The following is a 27,536-nucleotide window of genomic DNA, read 5'->3' as shown; positions in this document are numbered from 1 at the left end:
ACCCCACATCTACCCCCAATGAATCTGGGGCGCGCGGCGACGGGGGGCGGGAAGACAGCAGAGCAGCTTCTGCAAGGGAGGAGTCACCCCAAGAGCCTGACTTCCACCTGGATCCAGCCTCCAAGGGAGATGGTCCCCCTAGGAGCTGTGCGGGGACCCCCAACTTGACTGCCCCACAGTACAGGCTCCAGTGCCAGCGTCCCCAGGAGGGGAAAGGCCCTGTATCCCATACCCCTGCACCAGCCAGTCCCTCCCACAGCCCTGGGCCCAGGTCAGAGCCAGCAGCCCCTTCCCCTTCCCCTGCCCCCTAAGCCAGCCGGGCCACTCTCTGAAACCGAGAGGCTGAAATGCACTGGTCTGGCCCCTGGAGATCCCAGCTGAGCTGAGTCCTGGGCCCAGATGCTTCTGCAGGAAGAGGATCACGCCCTGTGACATGATAGGAAAGGGACATGCAGGAGATATTAACCATCCTTTGGGAGGAGAGTGGGGTCTGATGGGTTAGAGCAGGGGGAGGGCATCTGGGATCCAGAGTCAATTTAATAGAATTTAGGGCCAGAAGGGATTAGCACAGAGGTGGGCAAACTACGGCCCGCGGGCCACATCAGCCCGCAGGACCGTCTTGCCCGGCCCTTGAGCTCCGGGCCGGAGAGGCTAGAGCCCGGCCTCTCCCCTGCTGTTCTCCCTCCCCCGCAGCCTCAGCTTGCCGTGCCGCCATCGCTCTGGCCCGCCACTCCTGCCGGGCAGCTTGGTGGCATGGCTGGCTCCGGCCGGGCAGCGAGCTCCTGCTGCTCTGAGCAGCACGATAAGGGGGCAGGGGACCCCGGGGGCAGGCAGGGGATGGGGAGTGGTTGGATGGGGCAGAGGTTGGGGCGGGGGGCAGTCATGGGACGGGGAACAGAGAGGGTTGGACAGGCATGGGAATCCAGCGGGGCCTGTCAGGGGGCAAGAGTGTGGATAGGGGTTGGGCAGTCAGGAGCCGGGGTGGAGGGGTTGGGGCGGCAGTGTGGATAGGGGTCGGGGGGTGGGGGGAATCAGGAGACAGGGAGCAGGGGGGGTTGGATGGGGGTGGGGTCCCAGGGGGGCAGGCAGGGGGTCCCAGGAGGGGGCAGTCAGGGGACAAGGAGCGGGGGGGGGGGGGGGGTTGGATGGGGCAGGAGCTGAGTGGGGCAGTAAGTGGGAGGGGGCAGATAAGGAGTGGGGGCCAGGCTGTTTGGGCAGGCATAGCCTTTCCTACCCGGCCCTCCATACAGTTTCACAACCCCGATGTGGCCCTTGGGCCAAAAAGTTTGCCCATCCCTGGACTAGCAGATCATGTAGTCTGACTTCCTGTCTATCACAGGCTGTTAAATCTCACCCAGTTTCTCCTGTATGAGGCCCCAAGATTTGAGAGAGACTAAAGCATTTCAGCCATCAGGAGACTAACCTGTTGTGAGCCCCAGAGAACCAGTGAGGCCCCCCCAATACCCAAATTCCCTGTGATGACAGGGAATTGCTGAGATGAGCCATGCCCAGCTGATCCCAGGAGGCGACCCGTGCCCCATGCTGCAGCCGAAGGTGGAAAAGCCCCAAGGTTCCTGCCAATCTGACTGGTAGAAATCCCTTCCTGATCCCAAAACTGGTGATCAGCTGCACCCCAAACATCTGGGTAAGACCCTCAGTCAAGCATCTGAACAAGATTCTCAGAGCCCAAGCCACCCATCCGCTGTCCCATCTCCAGCTGTGGCTGCTCCCTGACACATCAGAGGAAAGCAGGGGGAAAAAACCCAGATAAATGTGTCCACTTGTGCATGGAAGAAAAAATTCCGTCTTGATCTACTGCGGGTGACTGGTTGAATCCCTGATTACAGTCATTTAACTGCAGACCTGCAAACATTAGGGGTGTGTTGCAGGCAAGGCTGCTCTCCCCGTAGTCCCTGAAGAAAAGGAATGAACAGGGGGATTTAGAGATTCCATGGCCAAAACTGACTACCACACCCTTCCAGCCCAACCCCTCCAGCACACAACGGCTGTATCATTTCTCCCAGGTGCTGGATTAATGTAAGATGTCCCGTTAAAGCCTCCAAGCGATGGTGAATCCCTCCACTTCCCCAGGGAAGCCCTTCGAATGGCTGTGGAAATTGCTTCTGAGATCAAAGTTAAATCTGTCTAAATTCAACTTCCAGCCATTGGGTCTTGCTAGATCTTTGCAGCAGTGGTGAAAAGCTTCCACTACTTGCTCTCTTTTCCACGTGTAAGTACCTACACAGAGCGATCAAGTCAGCTCTCGCCCTTCGCTTTGATCAGCTGAATAGACTGAGCTCATCATGCATCCCCTCATGAGGCTTGTGGTGCAACCCTGGCTCATTTTTGTGGCCCTCCTTTGAACCTTCCACACCCTACTGGAAGTGTGTATATCGGAGCTGGACACAGCATTCGAGCAGCAGTTACACTGACACTGGGGGCACAGGCAAGACCATTCCCTGCTACTCGCGATCACGTTAGCCCTTTTGGGCGCAGGGCTGCATTGGAAGCTCATATTGAGGCAATTACCTGTGATGCCAGCTATGTCCTTCTCTGAGTCCCTTCCTGAACCTGCATGGTTGGCTCCCAGACATACTACCTTGAATTTGGATGTACTGAAACTTCTCAGGGTTCTCTGGGAGGGGAGGGGTCTAGTGGTTAGGGCAGGGGGAACTGGGAGCCAGGACTCTTGGGTTCTATGCCCAACTCTGGGAAGGAAGTTGTTTTGGTGGCTTGTGTGGGTGGAGGGGAGTGGGAGCCAGGACTCCTGGTAGAAAAGTTGTGGGGAGGGAGTCAGACACTAAGGCCCATTAAGCCATGTGCCATTTTGCTGAGGCTGTGGTGAGGAGCCCCATTAATGCTCATTTGGGACAAGCTCCCCAACTCTTGTTTGACACATCAGACGCAGCAGAAAGAGATGAGAGGCAGGTACAAAAGCTGAGTGTATTGAGTTTCCGGTGCAGTGTGCGGAGGGGTTGGGTCTCCCGGTTCTCAGCCCTGGCTTGCCCAGAAGTGGGCGTTGCCGTCCGACAGCTCCAGCAGATGGCGCTCCAAGAGCTCAGCATCCTCAGGGAATCGCTCAGAGAAGGAGCGGATCAATCCGGCCGCGGTACCCTCATACTGCACCAGGGTCACATCCTCGCCTGGGAAGAAGGGGGGGGAGACAGGGTCATGGCATTGCCCTCATCACAGCCCCCCACCTAACCTTCACCCTCTCTCTCTCTCTCTCTCTCACACACACAGGTCATGTCTCATGTCCTTGCCTCCTGAGGGAAAGGGCGGTAAGACGAGGTCCCGGTGTTTCCCCCACACCCTGCTCCATCACAGCCCTCTGTATTGCACCCACTCCAGCTCCTGTACCCTTCCACCTGCCCCTACCTTGTCACTCCACGTCGGTCACCCCTCACTGGCTCCAATCTTAGCCCACCACGCCTTCTTGGCGCCCTCTCCACCTGCACCTGGCACCAAGGCCCCACGGGTCTGAACTCCCAGCTGGCACAGGACTGGGGTAAACCAGGGCTCAGCCTGGCCTGCAGCCCAGGGATCTAGTTACCCGAGGGGGGCAGCTGGGGTGGGAGTTGTGGGGCAGAACTGTACCCACCATGGGAGTGTCACCCCAGAGCAGGGTGCACGGGGCACTGGGGGGACTCCATACCCTCCAGGCAGTGTTACCCCATAGGGAGGTGGATAGAAGCCTGGGCAGTGCCGGGGGCGGGGGATTCCATACCTTCCAGGCGGGTGTTGGCCTGCACAAACATCTTGCGTGCCTCCTTGCGTAGCAGCACGGTGTCCCGCAGGCTCAGGAATCTCTCAGGCCCCTCGTCTGTCACGGCTGAGAAACCCTCATAGAGCGCCCGGCCCCCCGCCACATCCGCTGTCGACTTCAGCACCTGCAACACAAAGGGGGCTGAGACCCAGCCAGCCCCGCCCCCCCCCCCCCCAGCGGCACCCCCCCGTACACCCACAACACAGCCACGGTCCCACCACCCCTACCATGATCCCCCTCACAGCAATAGCACTGCCTCATTGAACCCCACTGTCGAGTAGCACAGCACCCCTATTGGGGCCAGCACTGACTGTGAGAGGAGAGAGCCCCCTACTGAGCCCCCAGCTTGCGCCCTGCAGCCCTGCCCTGCCCCTCACCTGCAGCCTGCGCAGGAACCGCTCGATGGCCGGCTTCCCCACAGGCAGGATCTTGTTACGGTTGAGAGTGATGAGTGCATCAGGTTTGCCGTCAGCGCCCGTGGTGTGTTGCAGCGACACCAGCCCCTCGCCCGCCTCCAGCAGCACCCGCAAGATCACAAAGCGCGCCTGCATGTGAGCCTGGGGGAGAGCAGCAAGGTGCCGTGATGAGCCCAGGAGTCCTGGCTCCCAGCCCCCCTCCACTCTAATCCACTAGATCCCACTCCCGCCCAGGGCTCAGATAGAACCCTGTCTCCCCCGAGCCCTGCCACACCGCCCCCAGAGGAAGAGTCAAAGGCTGTCCTGCCTCCTTTTAAAGGGCCAATGCCCCCCCCACCCCCAACTCACCTGGCGCCAGGTGCCAGTCTCAGGGGTGTAGAACTCCAGCCCTAGCAGCCCAGCCCGCACCATGTTCAGCCAGTTGATGTAGATCACATCTTCCGCATCCTCGCCTTCCAGCTCAAAAATCCTGTGGGGGGCAGGAGGAGGGACTGAGGGAGGCCCACTGGGGAACCCCCAAACTCCCCCCCCCCCACACTTCTAGATAAATCTCTGTATTAAGTATCTTCACATAACTCTCATATGCCTTTGTATTATGCCTCTCCATATAACCTTGTATTAAGCTATTTTCATACAACTTTGTATCAAGTCCTTTGATATTGGAACTTTGTAGCAGATCCCTATACAGAAAACTTTGTATTAAGTCTTGGTCTAATGTTATAGCCCCTAAGGATAGTTAAAGTAGAAGAAAAATGTCTTTTTGCTAGGAGTAGAATAAGATTTCCCCCCGGACTCCTTTTGCCCTGTTGAATGAATGAGGTGTGAATGAGTAAGGCGTGAAAGCAAGCATCTCCAGACAGCTGCAACCGTTGGAGAAAGAAAAGGAGGACTTGTGGCACCTTAGAGACTAACAAATTTATTTGAGCATAAGCTTTCGTGAGCTACAGCTCAGAGGGGGACTTGCTGACAGTGGGGGGCAGCAACAAGTGCAAGGACACGCCCCCCATGGTATCTGCAGGACTGCAGCATTATCCTGAGCCCCAGACCCTGCCATCCCCCAGCCTACCCCCACTCTCTCAGTCCCCAGTGACAGCCCCCACCTCCCTACTCACCACCCCCTCCGTACCCAAGTAATATGAATCCCCCCTATGACAGCCACCCCCACCACTCAGGTGACCCTCCCCATCCACCTGCTGTCCCCAGCCCCTGGCGATAGGCCTTGTCCCCCCACCCAGGCCCCTCACCGGAGCACGTCCTTGTTGAGGCAGAGGTAGAGCCCCACGCACTCAGCCCGACACTCCTCGTAGCTCGACGCGATGGTGGAGAACTTGCTGTCCCATGTCTCGCCGCCCCGGTACCAGCTCTGGATCTGGGGGGGAGGGGGGTGAGAGAAGACAAAGTTAGGGGGCAAGGCTGGCACCTGAGGGAACCCCAAAGGCAATGTGGGGGTCAGGGCTAGGGGGCTGGGACTGATACCCAATGGGATCCGATACGTAATGTGGGGAGGAGGGGTCTGGGGAAGACACGCATGGGGACATTATAGGGGTTGGGGTGCAGGGCTGGCAGGTGGGGGGCACCCCAAGGTGATCACAGATGTTCAGTGTAAGCTGGCCCTGCCACTTCCCTTCCCCCATTAAGATCATTTCTCTCCCCACCCTCCCCTATCGCCACCACTTCCCCTCTCAGCCCCCTTACCAGTTCCCCCGTCTCCGGGTTGATCACAGCCTCCCTGTCGAAGTTACAGGTGCCCTTCTCCTCCTGTGGAATGGGGGAGACGTTAGCATCCACCCTCAGCCAGCACTGCCGCGCTGCACCAGCCGTGCTAGCCCGTGGGGAGAAGCATCATCCCCAACACTGTGTACAGGGATCCCTCGCCTGGAGCGAAGAGGCAGCCTCCTCTGGGGTGGAGCGCAGGGGCTGTTTATATAGGGATCCTTCCCCCTCCCCCCATCCCCTGCCAAGGCGGGTGCTTACCTGCACAAAGAGCTTCCCACTGCCATGCCCCAGCAGCTCGTGCAGCCCAACCTGCACCTCAAATGATGGCCCCTTCCACTTAATGTACAGGTCCTGCAAGAGACCCACAGCCTCAGCCAGCCATGGTGTGCGGTGCCCCTTCCTCCCAACACAGAGTCCATGCTATCCCAGCCTTGGCCTTCTCCCAAACTCCCACAGCTCTGCCAGTGCCCCTCAATCCTGACCCACTGCTATCCCAGCCCTGGGGTCCCCTGATCCCCCTCAGCTCTGCCAGTGCCCCTCAATCCTGACCCACTGCTATCCCAGCCCTGGGGTCCCCTGATCCCCCACAGCTCTGCCAGTGCCCCTCAATCCTGACCCACTGGCCCCCTGCTATCCCAGCCACGGGCTCCCGACCAACTCTCCCAGTGCCCCTCAGTCCCAACCCACAACTGCTGCTATCCCAGCCCTAGCCTTCCCCCAATCCCTACAGCTCTACCGATGCCCCTCAACCCTGACCTACAGCTCTGGGCTCCCACACACCTTGTCCTCCTCAGCGAGGAAGGTCAGTTTGTCCTTCTGGGTGGCATAGGCCACTGACAGCACGTTGCCCAGGGACACATTCTTGAAACCTTCGGTCTGGCGGATGTCGTCATCTGGAGAGATGGGGGAAGCAGACACTTGGCTCAGCCCCACCTGCCCCACACTGTGGCCCCAAACCTTCTCCCTGCAGCACAGCGCCCCCTAGCACTGCACTAGGGCACTGGGGTCAGCAGTGACTAGGAGAGGGGAGAGTTACACTCCCAGCCCAGAGAGGCTGAACTGCAGTGATCTGACCTCTCCAGGAGATGAACCTCCCTAGAAGCTGCTTTAAACTGTTCCAGGGAAAGCTGCCAGGGAAGATTTCCTTATTTACAAACTCTTTGGCTGGGAGAGCATTAGAGGACCGTCACATGGAGATGAGAGAACTTTTATACTAGCCAAAGGATGGTCTGCGACTCTCTGGGCATTTCTGGGACAAGTCGCAGTGAAACTGCAGCAAAATGTCGACTTGCTTTAATCAAATGCTTAACCATTGCAGGAAGAATTGGACGATCAGGGACTGTCTACATTGTTGGCATTACAAGATAAGAGCATTCATTGCTGCAGCAAACGGGGAGCAAACGGAAACAACTGAAGAGGAGACAGTTCAGACCCAGAGTGCTGAAAAATTTAAATGGCTTGAAATACAGTTTCAGGAAAGCATGAAAGAAATTAACAAGCCAAACCGCTGTGGAAAATCTGCCACTGCCAGCCCAGAAAATAGAACCAGTTCTAAGGAAAGATTTTAAAACAACAGGACAGACTGGGAATGCCAACCAAGAGGACAGGTTAAGCCTGAACAGTCTGGCTTCTCAAACTGAACGTGGAATTCCAAAGGGGTACGCTGAGGCAGAGACCATGGAAGCTGTGATCAAGGCAGTTTGCCCGGGACTGAGCTTCAGGAGTTACTTGGAGGGGAAAACTAATCAGAGCCTGCCAAAACTGAGGGTATATTAAGATCTTATTACCACGAAAAAGATGCAACTGAACTTCCCCTGCAGCTCTCAAGAGCAGCACAAGAGGACGTTTCAGGATTTGCTAGTCCCAGCCCTTGATCTGAGACAGAAAGTACCGTCTGCCTCACAAGAAGCTGATTCTAACTGAAGATATGATGCGGTGCTACAGAGAAGGCTTTACTGGAAACCAAGCTACCTGGTATTACCTGAAAAATCCAAAAGCAGGTACATCAAGAATCACACACAGAGATGGGACTTGGAAGAGCAGAGCAAGTAACCAGTCTTGCAAGAGATCAGTTTTATTGGCCACAGACGAAGAGAGACATCAGACATTGTCACTAGAGTCTGTCCACTTGACAAGCAAAAGAACCCTCACCCGCCTACCAGAGCGCCATTAACTCACAGTTACAACAGAACCATTTGGGCTTGTATCAAGAGAAGTCTTGCATCTAGACAGAAGCAAAGGAGGGTATGAATACATCTTAGTCGTAAGGAATCACTTCACTAGGCATGTCCAAGCGTACCCTTCCACCACCGAGTCAGGAAACACCGTGGCAGACGAGATCTTCGGTGACTTTGTTTTAAAATCTTTTTCCTTTCCCCAAAAGGATCCAAGAGGCAGAGTTTGAAAATCATTTATTCCAAAGGTCACTGGACTACAGTAAAACTGAAACACCTTGCACAACTACAAACCATCCATGGGGCAAGGGCACATGGAAAGCCTGAATCAGGCTCTGCTGGATAGGTTGAAAACCTTGCCGGAAGAACAAAAGTCAAATTGGAAGGCTTCCCTTAATAAAGTGATTTTTGCCTATAACTGTACATGAAATGAGCAACACGGTTCTCACCCTTCTGTTTATTATATGGAAGTTCAGCACATTTGCCCACTGACATTGCATTTGGTTGACCTATAAACTCTCAGTCTGCACCTGGGAACCGTAAAGATTATGTTGAGAAATGGAACCAGCAGATGAAAGAAGCTTAGAAACCAGCATCAACATGTTCTCAAAAATCTGCTACTCACAAAGGGAATCACTGTGATTAGAAAGTGCATGGTGCTGCCCTCCTGCCAGCTGCACCAGTACTTGTCCAGAGTCTCCCACAGAGAGGGGGAACCAGACAAATTAAGATTGTAATGGGAAGATAAAAAATCATGTAGTACTTCACAGGGAAGGGGACAGTCTAGTCCAGGAGTAATCAATTATATTTTGGTCAAGGTCCAAATTTCTTGGTCAAGGTATAGTCAAGTCCAGACTCCAGGGAAAATAATAAAACCCAACGATGATGATAACAACAACAAGTAAATAAAAAGATGTTGGGGTCTGTTCAAAAGCATCTGGCGATCTGGATTGGGCCCGTGATCCGCCTATTGACTACCCCTGGTCTGGTCTATGAAGCACAAGCAGAAGACAGGAAAGGAGGTGTTTGCAGTGAAGAACCCTATCTTCTACTTCCCTATGACTTCCCCTTGGATGTAACACCACTACAGAAGACACACAGGACAAGGCAAACTAGCACCAAAGGAAATCAAAATGAGGACAGGAATTTGGACTCCAGGGACTCTGAAAGCGAGAGTGAAGATGAACTACATTGCTGATGGTATCCGATGCTGCCCATGGCACAGAGACTCTGAATCCACAGATATTTCTTCCCCAGCTGGGAAATGAGGATGCTGTTGACTTTGTTCGTTTGGAAACTGCTGATCACATTGATGGGACATTTGCAACAGCTGTTGAAAGACGGGATTATCAAAATGTGACCACGGAACCTGAAACCAGCAGTGCCCCAGAAGACAAATCACGGACACACAAGGTCGGCTGACAAGGAAGAGAAGAGCCCTGCAGATGCTGACATAGGAACAGTTAGGGCACCTACTTATCAATGTCTAAATCCAACTATTGGACCGGTGAATGCACCAGGAGGGTGTCCTCACATTTGTCACATGCCATACTCAGTGTCTATTCCTGCACCGTATCCGGCATTCTATCCAAGGCTGATGTAAGGGATACTGAATTACACTGTGGATGTTGATCTACAGCAGTTTATGGCTCTGGATAGTTTGTAATTCTGTTCATTTAGTACGTTTTTCTAAGTAGCTTGCCATATACCCAGTGACTTGGGAGTTACTTGTGACGCCACTGAGCACATAGGAACTGTTATTCCATAAGATATGAACATCTTTGGGGACTGAAGGTAGGATGACCAGCCAGCAAGTGTGAAAAATTGGGACGGGGTGGGGCGTAACAGTCATATATATAAAACAAAGCCCCAAATACCAGGACTGTCCCTGAAATCGGGACATCTGGTCACCCTAATTGAGGGTGTTCAGAACTGACTATTCTGTTGGACAGTGGAACTAAAGTTGCCACAGAAACTTTCTGCTGAATTTGAAATAAATGGGAGAGAGCTGCAGAAGGTCCCACCGTCAGTCCCAGAACTCGTGACAGATGAGAGGCTCAAATGACAACGACAGTGATGTGCTGGGACTATTGCTCATAACTCAAACGGATGGACTGGATTAGATTTTGCTCGGGAAGACATTACATGAACTGAGGGGAGCGTAGTACTCCAAAGGGAACGTCAGGGTTAGATTTGCCTGTGCGTGTCTCTTTAAGGATTGAAGGACTGCCGAGGGGGTCCAAAGGGGAAGCTCTGGTTGTAGCAGTAGCGTCATCTGTGCTCTGAAAGCACCGAGCAGAAATGGGGCTTGTGCAACGTGTGTGGGTGTGTTCGGGTTTTGATACAAAGCTTAATAAAACTCCAGTTTTAAAACTGCTCCCAGACTGGGAGTGTAACAAGAGTGCCTATGGTACCCTCCACTCTGCTCGCTGAAGCACAGTGCTTGCTAGTGCGGCATTGGGATCAGCACTGATTGCAAGGGGAAAGCACCCCCTACTGAATCCTCCCTGCAGCACAGCACCCCATAGGGCCTTGCTAGGGCATTGAGGCCAGCACTCATCAGGAGGGGAGAGCAGGTCAAGGGGACAGACCAGTGGGCCTTACATGGGGTCTGGTCTCCCGTGCCAATGGCTGGGATGCAGATGCAGGGGATTCTGGATAGTGCCAGGGTGGAAGAGGATTGTGGATAGCTCCTGGGAGGCACACAGGATTCTGAGAAGGGATGCAGACAGAGGATTCTGGGTAGCCCCCGGGGAGGTGCAGAGCACTGTGGACAGGGGTGCAGGCACAGAGGATTGTGGGTAGTGCTCACAGTTGGGGATGTTGATGCCAGCCGGGATCCCACTGCCTGCGAATGTCAGCACGTCCAGCGAGGTGAAGTCCGGCGTGAGGAAGGTGTCCTTCTCGAAGGCACGGGGCCAGGGCAGCTCCAGCAGCAGCTGCTCAGCTGACTCCACCAGCCGCGCAAACTTGGCGCTCATGGCCTTGTTCACGATGGCCACAAATCCTGGGGGGAGAGAGCGGGTGCTGTGGACGGGGCTGGCTAGTACTGCCCTGCCCCAGCTAGCCAGCCACCCTCTGCCCAACACCACCACAACCCCCCCCCACTGCAGAACGCAACCCCCACAAAACACCCCAACAGTCACACAAAACTACACTCCTCCCCTACAACTCCCCCACAGCAATTACAATATATGACCACCATCTCCAAAACACACCTACAGTACACAGTTGCAAGGGGCACACAACCACACACCCCCAACGACACTACACGACTACACAACCAACTCCCCTCAGCAGTCAGCCACACCCGAACACAATTACAGTACAAAAGCACACCCAGAAAAAAACACACACACACCCGTCCACAGCCAACCCATCCCCTCCCTCCCGCTACTCCAACCCCTCCCGGTTCCCCAGGGTTCCTTTGAGGGAACCAGCATGTTTTACCTTCAAACTCCCCCCGGGAGCCGTAGGGGTCTCGATAGCTTTCAATAAAGCCGATGTAACTGTGGAGGGAGAGAGCACATTAAATGGCCTGTCCTGCCCTGGACAAGAGACAAGCCCCTGGTTCGCTGATCCCAGGAGGCGAATGTCCCTATCAACAAACCCCTCTCCTTTCCTCTCCCAGCCGCCCCCCCGCCTCCCCCAGCTAGCACCTGACTTCTCTCAAAACCCCTGGGTGCCAGCCCTCTCTGCTCAAACCCACTGAACTCCACTTCCCTCCCACAGCTGGGGACAGAACCCAGAAGTCACGGTTCCCAGCTCCCACCTTTCGACAATAGGCCCCTTGTCACGGATCCAGCTGCGGGAACCTTCCTTGTGGGCCGCAATGGAGCCCTGCGTGAAGCTACGGATGTAATGCTCCAGCATGCGCTCCTGGTTTGTGTTGGCAGCATGAGCCTGGGAGAGAAGAGGGGCAGACACCTAGCTCATCAACGACTATTCATCTGGCTTCAGCCATTCCTCTCCCCACCCCGCAATAAATTCCTCCTCCCCCATCACCATCTCAACTCCAGAAAGTGAGAACCCAGGGGTCCTGGCTCCCAGCCCCTCCTCCCAGAACTGGGAACAGAACCCAGGAGTCCAGGCTCTCAGTCCTTTGGCCCTAAGACTATCTTCTCTCTCTGGATATAAAAATAAGGTTTCCCTTTGGTGGCAGAGTTAGGGTTTAAAACCTACAAAAGCCACTGGGAGAGACCCCCCCGGCCCCCACAACTCAGTGCACACGCAGAGCAGGGGCAGCACGGACACACATGCCTTGGTGCGCTGTAGGTTCTCCACCACTTTCTCCAGCAGGGGTGCGTAGTCCCCGCGGGTCACGCGGAACGTGCAGCCCTCAAACTCAAAGCAACGCAGCTTGGGGGCCAGCTCATGGTCGACGGGTGCATCTGGGGAGAGAGAGAGATAATTCAATGTGGGGGAAGAGAGTGGGGAGCGCAGGCAGGGAGCTAAGCATGGGGGTGGGATCCAGGCAGCAGGTGAGGGGGGTGGCATGGGGGAGTACGGGTTGAGGGATTGGGGAGAGATCCAGGTAGCATGGGGAGCACAGGTCAGAGGAGCTCAGGGAGGTGGGCAGTGTGGGGAGCACAGACTAGGGGGATCCAAGCAGTGAGGGGGCAGAGAAGGGGGAGTCTTACCAGTGCCCAGCACTGATGCCAGCCGCACCTCATAGCATGTCTGCCCTGCCTTGTCCTTCTCCTTGAAGAGCCGCGTGTTGTAGGCACTGATGTTCTGAAAGAGATGAGGAGATGGTGCTGGAGGGGGTGGGAGATTTACCCCATCTGACCCCCCCCTTCAGTGGGCCCCCTACAATCCTATGCAGAGACACTGGGATCAGAGTGGGGGATGGGAAACCTGGAGGGCGCAGACCGCAGGAGGCCTGATGCTGGCCCTGCCCTATGGGCACAAGAGCCGTAGCAATGCAGATGCAGCAGACACACCCCACGGAGGTGGTCAGGCTTGGGGCTGCCCTGTGTGGGGCTGTCTGGGGGGACCCGGGGAGATGTCCTATGTCAGCACGCCAGCAGGTACCTGCGAGTCGAGGAATTTCTGGGCTAGCTGGGCATCCTCCAAACAGCAGTTCCCGGAGAAATAGGTCGTGGTGCCCTGAGGGGGAGGGCAGGGTGTTAGAGAGAGACTGCTAACCTCCTCTTCCCGCCACCAACCGAGACTGCTCACACAGCCCCTCCCCACCGCCAGCCACACCCACTGACCCCCCCCGACCTCCCTGCCACGCCCACTGAGACACACCCCCTGCCACCAGCCACGCCCACTGACACACACCCCCGCCGCCAGCCACACCGAGACACAACACACACCCCCCCGCCACCAGCCACACCCACTGAGACACACCCCCCTGCCACCAGCCACACCCACTGAGACACACACACCCGCCGCCAGCCACACCCACTGAGACAGACACACACCCGCCGCCAGCCACGCCCGAGACACACACACACACCCGCTGCCAGCCACGCCCACTGAGACACAAACACACACAGATCCCCGCCGCCAGCCACGCCCACTGACACATCCGCCCGCCGCCAGCCACACCCACTGACACACACCCCTCCCGCCGCCAGCCACGCCCACTGAGACACACACACACACCCGATTGTCCAGCGGCCCCACTGGTTCATAGAATCATAGAATATCAGGGTTGGAAGGGACCTCAGGAGGTCATCTAGTCCAACCCCCTGCTCAAAGTAGGACCAATCCCCAATTTTTGCCCCAATCCCTAAATGGCCCCCTCAAGGATTGAACTCACAACCCTGGGTTTAGCAGGCCAATGCTCAAACCATGTACTTTTAAAAAAAAAGTGCTATTAACTTTTTGATTCTTTGGCTAACTGTTCTTCAATGTGTTTTAAATTCAGTTTGAACTCCTGACAGGCTCTGGCAAGGCCAAACCTTACTGCAAACCATTAGAAACACTGAAAGAAATACACAATAATATAATATGCTGCATGGATGAGCCCTCAAATCTTGAAGGGGGGGAAGTGCACGGCTTGTGTAATTATATGAGCAATCGGGGCTAAACCATCTTTAATGGCTGAGGACGAATCAAGCTTTATACATGTCACAATGGCCTGCGTGTCCTGAGGGTTGAGCAGAGTGAGACCTGGGCCCTCCATTAGTTTGACATTGAGCAAACCTTGCTATCTGCATGATCTCAAACCACAGTTCTTTCAGTTTCTGTTCTGCACAAAAGCTTCCGCTTTAATTTAGTGCTCTAGTTCAGCGTTTTTCAAAGTTCAGGTCAGGTCGCAGCATAGAAGGCCCTGGGTCGCTCTGGTCAGCGCCGCTGACCAGGACATTACAAGTCCCGTCGGCAGTGCTGCCCAGCTAAGGCAGGCTAGTGCCTACCTGTTCCGACACCCCTCTGCGCCCCGGAAGCGGCCAGCAGCGGGTCCAGCTTCTAGGCAGGGGGGCCACGGGGCTCCACGTGCTGCCCCCACCCCAAGCACCAGCTCCGCACTCCCACTGGCCGGTTCCCAGCCAATGGGAGCTGGGGAGGAGGGGTGGGGCGGTGCCTGGAGGCAAGAGCTGCGCAGAGCTGCTTGAGGGCCTCCGCCTAGGAGCTGGACCTGTTGCTGGCCTCTTCAGGCAGAGCGCCGTCCGCGGGGCCAGGACAGGCGGGAAGCCTGCCTCTGCACCCTGGCTGTGCCGCTGACCAGGAGCTGCCGGAGGTAAGTCCATGCCCCAATCCCCTCCCCCAGCCCTGAGCCCGACCCCAAACCTGGAACCCCTTCCTGCACCCCAAACCCCGCATCCCCAGCTCCACTGGGTCGCGGGCATCAACAGTTTTCTTCAACTGGGTCCCCAGAAAAAAAGTTTGAAAACCACTGTTCTAGTTCAACCAGGAATTAATTCAGGGCAGTCGTATGGCTGTGTTATACAGGAGATCAGACTAGATGACTGCAGTGGTTCCTCGTAGCCTTAGAATTCATGAATCTATAAATCAACCTGTTTGACTGGTTTATACCAACCAATGAGAATAAACCTTTCGTTAGGAAAAAAACTAAAAAGTACAAAGGCAAAACAAGATGACAACAGATGATTTAAATCAAGGTTTCCTGCTGACTGATTTAAATCATAATTCAAATCGGTGGTTTAATCACTAATTTAAATCAATCCATTCTGGTTGCTCCCAACCCCCACCCCTCCCCAGGCCGGAATCATCATGTGTGTATGTGTGAGGCATTACCTTCTCTCTGAGCCCCAGCTGTCTCTGGTGCGGGTCCAGCGAGAACATCAGCTCCCCACACCTATCCCACAGCGACTCCATCTCCTCTGGCCGCTCCTGGAATGCTTGGCTCTGCCAGATCAGCTGCCGGAGCTTGTCCTAGGGGAGAAAGGGACTGAGCTGTGACGGAGAGGGGGATAAGCGGGCTGGAGCCATGGGGTGAGGGAGGGCCAAACAGCCTCCCCTCCATGGAACATTTAACTTAGTCAGGGACCTGCTCCATAGCCAATGAGAGGGAAGGAAAGTGATGATTGGCTGGGGAAGACGGCTGGCACAGAGCTCTTGGCAAGAGGATGATGCTGTGTCTAGGGAGCAGTGCCTCCCCATGGAGACTCCAAAACACATTCCATCCCCGTGACCCTGGCATGTGGCCCCTCCCTCCGCCCCCTGCGACTACAGACTCACCTTGGGCAAGTTGGGCACAAACTTGGTGTCCCCAAAAGATTTGTAGTTCCCCATGTTGGAAAAGACGCCAGCGGCGTAAACCAGGAACGCCTACGGGGAGAGAGGAATGATCAGGGTCCAGGCAGGCACTCCAGTGCCAGGGAGAACCCAGGAGTCCTGGCTCCCACCCTCCCTTCCCCCCACTCTAACCTACTAACACCCAATCCTCTCCCAGAGCCAAAGAAACCCAGGAGACCAGCCTCCCAGCCCCTCCCCAGTGCTCTAACCCACTAGACCCCACTCCCCTTCTAGAGCTGGAGACAGAGCCCAGGTATCTGGGTATGGTGGTACCTGGTACTCCAGGTCAGTGAGGCCAGCGGAGCGCGCCAATTCCCCCAGCTGGTCAGGGTCCTGGGCACGGAAGAGCCGAGAGAGCAGCACATAGATGGCTGGTGCCTCAGGTGAGGTCTGGAGCAGCACAACCAGCCCCCCGTACCAGCAGGCACGTGACAGATAGTGGGCGTAGAGCCGCTCGCTCCGCAGCAGCAGCCGGAAGGCCTCGCTGCAGTCCAGGAGCGCCAGCCCCACATCGTTGGGCAGCACGTACTGTGAGTCAACCATCTTGCTGGCCAGCCTGTGGGGAGAGCATGGGTGCCCCTCAGTCCCAACCCACAGCCCCTGTTCTAACCACGAGACCCCACTCCCCTCCCACTTCCATATTCATCCCTAGGCTGGTTATTGTCCACCCCCCACACAACAGCTACAGCAGAATGTCCACGAGGACAGGCAGGGCTATTGCCCCACAGCTGAGCCAAAGTGGCATAAGCACAACCAGGGACACAACCACCCACTCATGCAATGGCCTATCTGACTGACCTACACAACCACACAATTGCCCTCCCTAGCACGACTGTACAAAGACACATCCACTCCAGGATGCAGCACCCCAGAGGAGGCTAGGTAAGGGATCCTGTATAAACTGCCCCCACGCCTCACCCTAGAGGAGGCTGCATCTCAGCATCACTCCCCCCCGCGACACTGCCCTCATTGCACCCTTGTATTGCAGCAACATCTGCACCCACAAGTGCCTGCACCCCCCCCCCAGTGCATCCGCTCCCACTCTCCCTGTGCCCAGCCCCCCAACTCACACCTGGTGCCTCCCCAGTCCGTGCAAGGCCTCTGCCCCCTGCACCGCGGGGGGGTCTTCACCACCCCCAGAACCCCCACTGCTCTGAGGATTCCCCCTCCCCCCGGCAGGCTGCACGAGACCCGCCCTGCACCCAACTCGAGCTACAGCACGCGCCCAGAGCCCCCACCTGCCGCCACTGCCCACTTCCTGCTTGCGGCCCCTCCCCCAGCGCCTTTCCATTCATAACCTCGGCCCTCGCCCACCCACCAATCCGTGCCCTCTGCCAGGGAGACGGACGCTCTTTGCAGCCAATCGTGCTTCGGCATGGGCAGGCCTTCGCCTTCCGAGCTCCTCCGCTGCCACACGCGTTACCCCAAAGGGCCGGCCCGTGCTCTGGCGCCTCAGGGGCCGTTGTCATGTCAGTAACGGGAGGGGAAGGTCCCAAATCCCATGGCCCACCCCCGAGCCTGCCAGTCCACCTGCCCTGGGGCCGGATCGGGGCTGGTGCCCCGAGCGGGGCAAGGCCCCGGCTCCCGTTCCCTGACAAACCGGATTGGATCCGGCTTTACTTTCCCAGAGGGTCACAGGCTGCCCTGCTCCTGGAGGCCGGGTCGGGGCCCGGGGGGGGGCAACCTGGGTTTTTTTTTTTTGTTTGGTTGGTTTTTTTGCGATTTTCCAGAAAACTCGCAACCAAACCATGCAGAGAGATTCTCTAGCCGGCCTGTGTCCGCTGGCAATTTTGCAGGATTGTGATTATTTATTATGTGTATTACCGCAGCGCCTAGGAGCAGGATTCCCAGAGAGGACCCCATTGTGCGAGGCATTGTACAAATGCAGAAAGCACAGACCCTGCTCCAGAGTGCCTACAGTCAAAGTACAAGCCAGGAGACAACAGGGGTAGAGAGATGGGGGAGCACAAGGAACCAGTGAGACAGCTGTGGTCAGCATGAGAGGCTGTCTGGGCTCAGCACACCTGCAGGCTCACCGCTGTCAAGTTGTTTCTATGTGTCACGGCAAAGGAGAGATGCCACTGCCACCAAAAGTACCTCTGTTTGGGGAGTCATCCAAGCCACACCTCTTGGTGTCTTCACTGGTTCCTTAGTTTCATCTTCTTTCTAGTTTGTATTGCTTGATATCCGAATCCAGGATCCAGTGTAATCCCATCACATCTTTGGGTCCTGGAAAGGGCTCCATAGGGATTGTGCATCTGGCTGCAGGGTCACATTGGCCAATGTCAGTGACAACTTTGGATAACAGGAGCCCCTGCGACTCCTGAACTGGCCCAGCCCAAGCCCAAAGCAAAGGAAAGTGGCTCTTAGCTCCATTTCTGGTCTTCCATCCCCAGTGATGGAGCTCCGAGGAATTGGTGCTCTGGAGACTATATGAAGTTGGTCTAGTGTACTCATCAAATGCAACACAAACTCCTGCAGGCACGTCTGCCACTGTTTTGTTCACGTGCTCCATCAGTGCCCATACCAAGAGCAGTATCAACCAGGCCTTTTCCTCCCCACAAATCCGTTTTCAGCATAATGCTGCTACCAATACCAAGATATAGCTTAGCTTCTACTCCTTGGGGTATCATCCACTATATCATATCCCCTTTATATATAATATAAGTTTGAGTTATAAAATAATCCATAACTCTTATAAAGCACTTTCAATCAGTGGATCTCAAAGCACTGTACAAAGGTGGTCAGTATCATTATCCCCATATTACAGATGGAGAAACTGAGGCACGGACCAAAGACGTGAAGAGGATGGGTCTATGACAGAGCAAGGACCAGAACTCAAGTTTCTTAAGTTGCAGTCTAGTGTTCTAGCCAGTGTTCCACCCTGACTTTCAGGGCCGCAGGGAACCTCTATGCAAATATCATAATTAATCTAATTAACATCCCCTTTAACTCCTCCCTCCTCCTCCTCTTCCAGATCCAGGAATAGAACCCAGGAGTCCTAAGTACCAGCCCCTGCCCACCCCCAACACACTATATCTAGGGCTGTGAGTCTGTCACAGAGGTCATGGATTCTGTGACTTTCTGGGACCTCTGTGACTTCTGCAGCGGCTGGTGTGGCTGGCCTGGGGGCCACCCAAGCAGCTTGGGCAGCCCTCGGGCCAGCCACACCAGCCGCTGCTAGGGCAGTCTCGGGACACTGTGCACTCACCCCCACCGATAGCAGCGGGGGTCCTGGGCTGCACGCCGCTGTCCACCCGCAGAACACCTGCACACTCCTGAACAGCTCCCCCTCTCCCCATCAGAGCACCCAACATTTACTCAGGGGTATATAGTACAAGTCATGGACAGGTCATGGGCCATGAATTCTTGTTTACTGCCCGTGATCTGTCCATGACTTTTACTAAAAATATCCATGACTAAAATGTAGCCTTAACTATACCCCATTCTCCTCCCAGAGCCAGGGACAGAACTCAGGTGAAGGGAGTGGAATCTAGTGGTTAGAGGAGGAGGGGCTGGGAGCCAGGACTGAATACAGCAACCCTGGAAGAGAAAGTGATTATAGAGAGAGAACTTTTTTAACCTGGAATCAAGAAGCAGAAGGGGAAAAAGATAATTATGTTATAGAGCTGAAAAGACAGGCATCCATATGTAACGCTGGAGACATTAAAGATTCCCTAATTAGAGACAGGATCATTTGTGGGACACATGATTCCAGCTTGCTGGAAAGATTGTGGAAAGAAACAGATCTAACCCTAGAGAAATGCCTCCGAACAGCAAGGGCAACTAAACTGTCTGGGGAAGGAGCAAAACAGTGACAGTCACTAGTGCAGACCAAGTACACAGGCTCAAGATAAAGGAACCCAGGAAGCAGGACAGAGACATACCAGCCAAGAATGCAGGCATCATGGTCCAGTGAGTGGTATGAAAGGCAGAAAGGAAAATGCCCAGCCTATGGACAATGGTGCAAGGGTTGTGGAATATAGAACCACTTTATGTCTCAATGCCAGTACATGGAGTGACTGAGGATGTAGCAACTTCCAGTGGGAAAGAGGAGATCTCTTTAGCAGATCCAGAGACACTTACTCAATGTCCATGCACTGCAGGAGAAAGCTGCCCACCATTAAACTGCCATATTTGCAACTATGCTATTGGATCGACAACCGATTGGACTCCAGATGGACTGCAGAGCCAGCTGCAATGTAATCCCAGCAACAATGATGAGCACCAATATTAGACTGGAGGAATGTGACTAAGTGCTGGTGATATTCATTCTGAGGCTAGTGAGCAAATGCAGATGCTTGATAAGAAACCCACGAGAAAAGAGACATTGCTTGGAGCTCAAAGTAGTTGATATACAGAAGCACCACCCGCTGCTGAGCAGCTGGGCAGGACAAGCCATGGATCTGATAATAACACAACACGAGAACACCTTCAACGTGAGAGAGGAGGGAGAACAGCCACTGTGAGCCCTATCCAGCACTATATCAGAATATCTATATAATAAGATCCCACAATTGTCACCTGTCCGAGTGTCACTCAGAGGCCTAGACTGTCTGTGGAGTCAGTGTGAAGTGATGGAAGCAGCTACAAGCATGGCTGTGAGCTCTTTTGGTTCAGAATATCACCAGGTTCGATCATCACTGGGTTTCGCCGTTTGTTACTGTCCATTCTTTACTTTCTCAGCCATTTTGACTTTACAAATTACACCTGTGTTGTGTACAGCTACAGTAAGGCATTTATCCACGCCAGGCCAAGAGTTCTAGACCATTGTGAGATCAGAGGTAACTCAACCAATCACCACCCTTGCTCTACAGCTAACTTGCATGCAACAGTTTCATTGGTCATATGAGCGAGACAGCACAGGTGGTGAATTACTTGGCCCACCTGCCACACCTATGTGACAGCATGGGCTTTCGGCAATTAGGAAAGACATATCTCATGGAGACGGACACCAAGAGGACAAGCTGAAAATAGAAACAGACCCTCATGTGCAGCTTGTGAGACAACCAAAATGCAGAGACCACCTTCTGTAGGTAAAAGAGACAAGCTTTCAAGCTACATTTGTGTATCTCAACACTTGTCTCTCTCACCAACAGAAGTGGTTCCAATAAAAGATATGACCTCACCCACCTTGTCTCTCTAATATCCTGGGCCCAACACAGCTACACCAACACTGCAAACAACACTGCGTGGGATGTCACAAATGGGTTCTGCTGTGTTGAGCTAAATGAGCCATCCTGCCACCTTTTGGCAGGCACTGCAGGATCTGAATGCCACTGGCATCAGCCCCGGAGGTGTTCCACCTTACACAGATAAAGATGAATGAGTCACTGGCCTGGAAGTTGCTGGTTGCTTAGGGACCAGAGATCATGACCCGATTACATTCAAAATGGGCAAACAGAAAACAGTCCCAATCAGTAACATAGACTTGATTCTTCAGAAGGGCTAATTTCCCAAAGTTGAGGAAAATTATATGTGAAATTGATTGGGAGGAAAAATGTAAATGGAAAAAATGTGAACAAAAACTGGAAGTTCTTTAAGAAGAGCAGATCTTTTAGAAAAACATCCAGTCTTGATTTTAAAATTGTCAGTGATGGAGAATCCACCACAGCACTTAATAAATTGTCCTAATGGCTAATTACTCTCACCATTAAATATGTATGGCTGATTTCCAGTCTGAATTAGTCTAGCTTCAACTTCCAGCCATTGGCTCATGTTATACCTTTCCCTGCTAGATTGAAGAGCCCATTATTAAATATTTATTCTACATGTAGGTGACTGAGATCAAGTCACCCTTTGACCTTCGCTTTGTTAAGCTAAACAGATTCAGCTCCTGGAGTCTCTCACTCTAAGGCACGTTTTCTAATCCTTAAACCATTCTTGTGATTCTTCTCTGAACCCTCTCCTATTTATCAACATCCTTCTTGAATTGTGGGCACCAGAACTGGATACAGGATTCCAGCAGCGATCTCACCAGTGTCCAATACAGAGGTAAAACCACCTCTTTACTCCTACTCAAAATTCCCCTGTTTATGCATCCCAAGATTGAATTAGCTATTTTGACCACAGCTTCACACTGGTAGCTCATGTGAGGTTGATTACCCACCACGACCCCCACATCTTTTGCAGAGTCACTGCTTGCCAGGATAGAGAACCCCATCCTTTAAGCTTGGCCCACGTTTTTTGTTCCCAGATGTATACATAGGGTTACCATACGTCCGTATTCTCCCGGACATGTCCAGCTTTTTGGTTCTTAAATTGCCATCTGGGAGGAATTTTTAAAAATCTAAAAACATCCGGGATTTTGCCATTATTATTTTTCCCCAAAGAAGAGTTGATCATTCAAGAAAGAGAGTGAATGTTGATCATTCGAGAAAGAAAGTGAATGTTGATCACTCAAGAGAGTGCCCACTTTTCCCCCCTAGCTCCCAGCACTTGCACCGCGAAACAGCTGTTTCGCGTAGCTGGGAGGGAGTGGGGAGGAGGGGAAACGCAGCGCGCTCAGGGGAGGAGGCGGGGCTGGCGCAGGGATTTGGGGAAGGGGTCCAACGGGGCAGGGAGGGGGCGGAGTTGGGGCGGGGACTTTGGGGAAGGGGTTGGAATGGGGGCGGGGAAGGGGTGGAGTTGGAGCGGGGCCGGGGGGTGTGAGCAAATACCACCCGCCATGGAGTGTCCTCTTTTTTGAATGCTCAAATATGGTAACCCGATATACATTGACATTTAGCTGTACTAAAACACAATTTGTTTGCTTACGCCCAGTTTACCCAGCAATCCAGATCACTCGGAATCAGTGACTTGTCTTCTTCGTTACTTACCTCTCCCCCAATTTGTGTGTCATCCGCAAACTTGATCAAGTCCAGGAACAAGGGCTACAGGCCATGCCTACAGAATGGGGACTCTATCCTGGAGAGCAGTGACTCTGGAAGGATTTAGGGGTCTCAGTGTACAAGCAATTCAACATGAGCTCCCAGTGCCATGCTGTGGCAAAAAGGGCCAGTGCAACCCTTAACTGTGCAGACTGGGGCATAGTGAGTAGGAGCAGGGAGGGGATTTTACCTTTGCATACCGCACTAGGGAGACCAGTGCTGGAATGGTGCGTTCAGCTCAGGAGGAGGGGCCACAATTTAAAAAGGGTGTTGAACAATTGGAGAAGGTGCAGAGAAGAGCCACAAAAATGATCCAGGGGCTGGAGAAAGAATCTTAGAATGTGACTTAAAGAACTCCATCCGCTGAGCTTCTCAAAGAGAATGTAGAGAGGTGGCTTGATGACAGTGTCACAGGGAGACAATACTTGTTACTAAAGGGCTCTTTAGGCTAGCGGAGAAAGGCAGAACAAGAACCAAGAGCTGGAAGCTGAAGCCGGCCATATTCCACTGAGAAATAAGACGCCCATTTTTAACCATGAGGATGATTCACCATTGGAACAAACCCTCAATGCAAGTGGTGGCTTCTCCTTTCCTTGATGTCTTCAAATCCAGACTGGCTGCTAGCTGGAAGATGCTTGAGACAAACCCAAGTGACTGGGCTCAGAATGTGGTGACATTGTCTGGCCTGTGCTATCCAGGATGTCAGACTAAGTGATCTAATGGGCCCTTCTGGTAAGAATCTGTCTCTATGAACCAAGCATTAGAGGGGCTCTCGCGCATCAAGACTGGTACTGTTGGCATTCTTCTTGGAGGAGAAGGAGATGTCAAAGAGGAGACAATCCAGACCGTGATACAAAGCTGCAACAACCCTCACACAGGTGTTGGGAGCAGAAAGTTAGGCTGGATGCCAACAAGCTGAAGAGCATTGAAGTCCCCTACTACATCAGACATCTGTTGCCTTCTGAGGAACTCCAGCTGGACCCTAAGAAGCTGAGAGCCATTAAGGACAGCCCAGAGCGAAGGATGTGAAGGGAATCCAGCGATTTATAGGGATGGGCCTGCTGTCTTTCCAGATTCTGTGCACACCTCTCAGAAGCCAGTGAGGCTGTGATGCACTCCCACACTGATGCAGCACAGGGAAGGTTGGAGACACAAGAAAAGGCTTTGAAAGAGTAAAGAAAATCCTAAGTAAGGTACCAAAAATAAAGTCCTAAAACTCTGCATAGCAGCAAGAGTTGCAGGGCATTGCCTCAGAAGGAGACTAGGAGCAGTACTGCTGCACAGCCAGCAGCCCAGAGCATTAGCAAGCAGACCCCTGACAGATGCGCTAGACAGAAAGGAAGCTACTGGCAGTGCTCGTTGGAAAGAAACGCTTCCATTAGTTCACCCTGGGACAAGGGCGGCTCTAGCCATTTTGCCAGCCAGGGTGGAAAACGTTTTTGCTCCCCCCGCCCGCCACATGCAAGCGTGGCTGAGAATAAAAAAAGCCCAACAGCTGGCCAGCCCGAGATCAGAGTGGAGGGGAAAAATCCCCAAACCCAGTGGCCCAGTGGTACAGCACCCCCTGGAAGTTGGTGCCCAGGGCGACTGCCCTGCTTGCCAGCTCCTAGAACCAGCCCTGTCTTTGGGCACAAGGCGGAGGTGCCGTCTGATCACAGGCCATTAGAAAGTGTCGGGAAGAAGCCACCGCTGAACGCACCCAAGCAACTACAACGCATGCTATTGAGACTCCAGTGCGATGAGGTGAGGATAAGGTACTGCCCGGCTGAGGAAGGTCACTGTTGGTGGCAGATACACTGAGCAGGGCAGACTTTCCAGCGTCCCTGCCCCTGATGGCTCTGTGGGACAGGAGACGGAGTCTATCCACAGGCTTCAATACCTCCACATCTCCAATGGGAGGCTCCAGGCAGTCCAAGAAAGCTTTGAACAGGATGGGGCAGGAAAATGATTCAGACGCCCAGGGGCCAGATGACAAGAAGCAACGCCCCAGGAGGTTATACCTCACCAGCCAGTGAGGGCGAGCGGGGTGTGCACGGCAGGATTTTGTTTAACAGGACTAAGCAGTAATTCCAGCCGAGTTAAGAGCTGACATAAAAGAATCTAAGGCCAGAAGGGCCCACTGTGATCATGGGTTTCAGAGTAGCAGCCGTGTTAGTCTGTATTCGCAAAAAGAAAAGGAGTACTTGTGGCACCTTAGAGACTAACCAGTTTATTTGAGCATAAGCTTTCGTGAGCTACAGCTCACTTCATCGGATATATTTGTTAGTTTCTAAGGTGCCACAAGTCCTCCTTCACTGTGATCATGTAGTTTGACCCCTCATGTAACACAGGCCCTAGGGCTGCCCTGAATTAATTACCATTTACACTAGAGAAGAGCGGTTAGAAAAACATCCAACCTGGGTTTAAGAATTGCCAGTGATGGAGAATCCACTCCAGCCCCTGGGAAGTTGTTCCAGGGGTTAATTCCCCTCACTGGTACAAATGTGCACTTTAGGTCATGCTGAATTTGGCTGAATTTCCAGCCAATGGCTTTTGTTAGACCTTGGTCTGCTAGATGGTAGAGCCCATCATCAGACTCTGTTCCCAATGTAGGTACTTATAGCCTGGGGTCAAGTGACCTCTTAACTTTCTCTTGGTTAAGCCAAACACACCGAGCTCTGCTCCGGGAGTCTCTCACTAGAAGGCTTGTTTTCCAGCCCTTTAACCATTCTCATGGCTCTTCTCCTGGGATGGCCACATGCTCCCCATGTGGGGCTAGAGGCACGCCTGAGCTGATCCAAGGAGAGAATGCCCAGCTGAGACCATGCATGGACCAGTGTGAATGTGCAAAGAGCATCCGAGCCTCTACGGGCCTCATGAAACCCCCTCCCTGGGAAAAGGCCAGACCCATTCACTCATGATGACAGGAGCCGTCTGCTCACAGTGGATTGTAACACTCGGGTCTGGCAGGCAGACTCTCTGGAGGTACTGGGGTAAGATCTGTGATCAGGAACCTGAAGGCACATTTTGTAAAGGTATTGTGGGGGTTCTGGCCTGGTGAGTGCAGCCAACGGCCACAGCACACTGCTGCAGAATTCAAAGGATCCAGCCCCAAATGGGAATGGGAGCACAAGTCATCTTCCCCTGGGTAGCCACAAAGCAACGGGAAGGCAGCCAGCTGGCAAGACAGCCAAGAGACTGATAGTAAAGGCAAAGCAGATGGGAAGTGCTCCCTACTTGGCAATGTTGCACCATCGCAGTACCACCCCCCAGGGACCAGATAGGGGCCCCCACACAGAGACTGATGGGCTGGAGAACCAAGAATCCACCCAGGCACAACCTGAATGGGCCAGGGGTTCTGCGCTAGGGCAGTGCGGGGGAGGGAGCTGCACCCTGGGATATGGAATCTGTGTATGAGTCCACCACCACTCCAGTGGGAGAGGGACGGGGACTCCAGCTGTCCCCTCCCCACCTCGGGCCTCTGCCACAAATCCCAAGAGGAGGGGGCTGTGCCATGTCCCTGGGGAGGTAGGGATCCTGCATGGCCACCGCAATGTTGCAAAGACCCCTCAGAGGTGCTGCTGCTGCTCCCCAGCCAGGATTCAAACTGAGGTCTCTCCTCGCAGTCCACAACCCCCAACTTCCACCACAGCTTACAAATTTCCTTGTGGACACGGGTCAGCTTCCCCCTCCCATTACTCCTGGGGATGCACTGCCCCCATCCCAAGGGACAGCCCTGGGGCGGGCTTTGGGCCCGGGGCAGATGGCCATTCAGTCCTCAGCTTCTCTATTGGGCTGCCCACAAAGGAGAGGGTCCTGCCCACCTGAACCAGCCAGTTCCCCACCCTGGGGCCAGACTGAAGCCGGTACCCCCTTGAGGGGCAAGCTCCCGTGTCCCATTCCCGGACAAATCCGGTGCCCCAGTTTACTTCACTAAAGGGTCACACAGGTCATTGCTCAGGGAGGCTGAGGGCTGTGTTATCCAGCTTTTAAAATGTAAATAGAGGCCTGGCTGGGGGATCTGGGTGGAATGGGTGAGGGGCTGACCATAATGGGGGCGAGGGTATGGCCTTGCTTTGCATGACCAATAATCAGAATCCCAGACACGGCTCTTTGGGGCTGGGACTGCCTCTCACCCTGTGTCTGGGCAGCTCCCAGCATGAGGATGCCCTTATCTCTGCTGGGGTCTGTGCAGTATGGTGGGGTCCCTGATCTCAGTCTGGGTCTGCGCAGCACCCGGCCCGACGGGGCCCCAATCTCGGTCAAGGTCTGCGCAGCACCCGGCCCGACGGGGCCCCGATCTCGGTCGGGGTCTGCGCAACACCGGGCATGACAAGGCCCCGGTCTCACTCAGGGTCTGCGCAGCACCCAGCCCAACAGGGCCCCAATCTCGGTCGGGGTCTGCGCAGCACCCGGCCCGAAGGGGCCCCGATCTTGCTCAGGGTCTGCACAGCACCCGGCATGACAAGGCCCCGGTCTCAGTCAGGGTCTGCGCAGCACCCGGCCCGATAGGGCCCCAATCTCGGTCGGGGTCTGCGCAGCACCCAGCATGACGGGGCTGGTTTGAGCCTCTAGCTGTCAGAGAATAAATGGGAAGTGCTCCCTAATAAATGGATAACGTACCCCCCCCCTCCCCCGAAGCATCTCAGGGACTGAGCCCAGGATCCCTGCAGGTAAAAGCAGCTTCCTGTGTCTGAGCTAAAGGCTACAGGCCACTCACAAACCTCTTGATGGCTCTGACCACTAGGAGGAGCCGGAGAGCCACACACAGGGTTCGCGTGGGTCACACCAGTGACAGCAGGAGTCAGTGTCCCCAAGAACCTCTTATTCCATATCTCCCGCTCCATAGATTTCAAGGCCAGAAGCAACTGCTCTGACCCCTGCATCACCCAGCCTGGCAATGCCC

General features: G+C 54.3%; 1 protein-coding gene across 4 annotated transcripts; it reads right to left on the bottom strand.

Moving 5' to 3' along the window:
* Nucleotides 1–2,924: 2,924 nt before the first annotated feature.
* Nucleotides 2,925–17,369, bottom strand: DPP3 (dipeptidyl peptidase 3). Of its 4 annotated transcripts, none has more exons than XM_043551388.1 (18): nucleotides 17,101–17,369; nucleotides 16,056–16,338; nucleotides 15,726–15,815; nucleotides 15,282–15,419; nucleotides 13,107–13,181; nucleotides 12,713–12,806; nucleotides 12,333–12,463; nucleotides 11,845–11,975; nucleotides 11,523–11,581; nucleotides 10,885–11,079; nucleotides 6,679–6,791; nucleotides 6,157–6,249; nucleotides 5,878–5,940; nucleotides 5,427–5,551; nucleotides 4,531–4,651; nucleotides 4,144–4,323; nucleotides 3,728–3,890; nucleotides 2,925–3,143 (listed from the first exon to the last, which is right to left on the bottom strand). In XM_043551388.1, the coding sequence occupies exons 1-18, from the start codon at nucleotides 17,157–17,159 to the stop codon at nucleotides 2,992–2,994; spliced, it is 2,265 nt and encodes a 754-aa protein (XP_043407323.1). In that variant the 5' UTR covers nucleotides 17,160–17,369; the 3' UTR covers nucleotides 2,925–2,991. The 4 variants fall into 4 exon arrangements, with proteins under 4 accessions (XP_043407323.1, XP_037761336.1, XP_037761337.1 ...); XM_037905408.1 differs by lacking the exon at nucleotides 17,101–17,369 and adding an exon at nucleotides 17,021–17,081; XM_037905409.2 differs by lacking the exon at nucleotides 17,101–17,369 and adding an exon at nucleotides 16,853–17,022.
* Between the last annotated feature and the right edge of the window lie 10,167 nt (nucleotides 17,370–27,536).

Source organism: Chelonia mydas, chromosome 7 (genome assembly GCF_015237465.2).
Source record: "Chelonia mydas isolate rCheMyd1 chromosome 7, rCheMyd1.pri.v2, whole genome shotgun sequence".
NCBI lineage: Eukaryota > Metazoa > Chordata > Testudines > Cheloniidae > Chelonia > Chelonia mydas.
Note: the sequence above shows the minus strand (reverse complement) of the source record. Positions and strands in the feature narration are given on the sequence as shown.

Coding starts and splice junctions, on each gene's coding strand:
- DPP3 (XM_043551388.1), bottom strand. CDS start 17,159: ATGCCGAAGCACGATTGGCTGCAAAGAGCGTCCGTCTCCCTGGCAGAG. Junction 5,552..5,877: donor ACCCGGAGACGGGGGAACTG/GTAAGGGGGCTG, acceptor CCTCCCCCCCAG/ATCCAGAGCTGGTACCGGGG. Junction 4,652..5,426: donor CTCAACAAGGACGTGCTCCG/GTGAGGGGCCTG, acceptor TGCCCCCCACAG/GATTTTTGAGCTGGAAGGCG.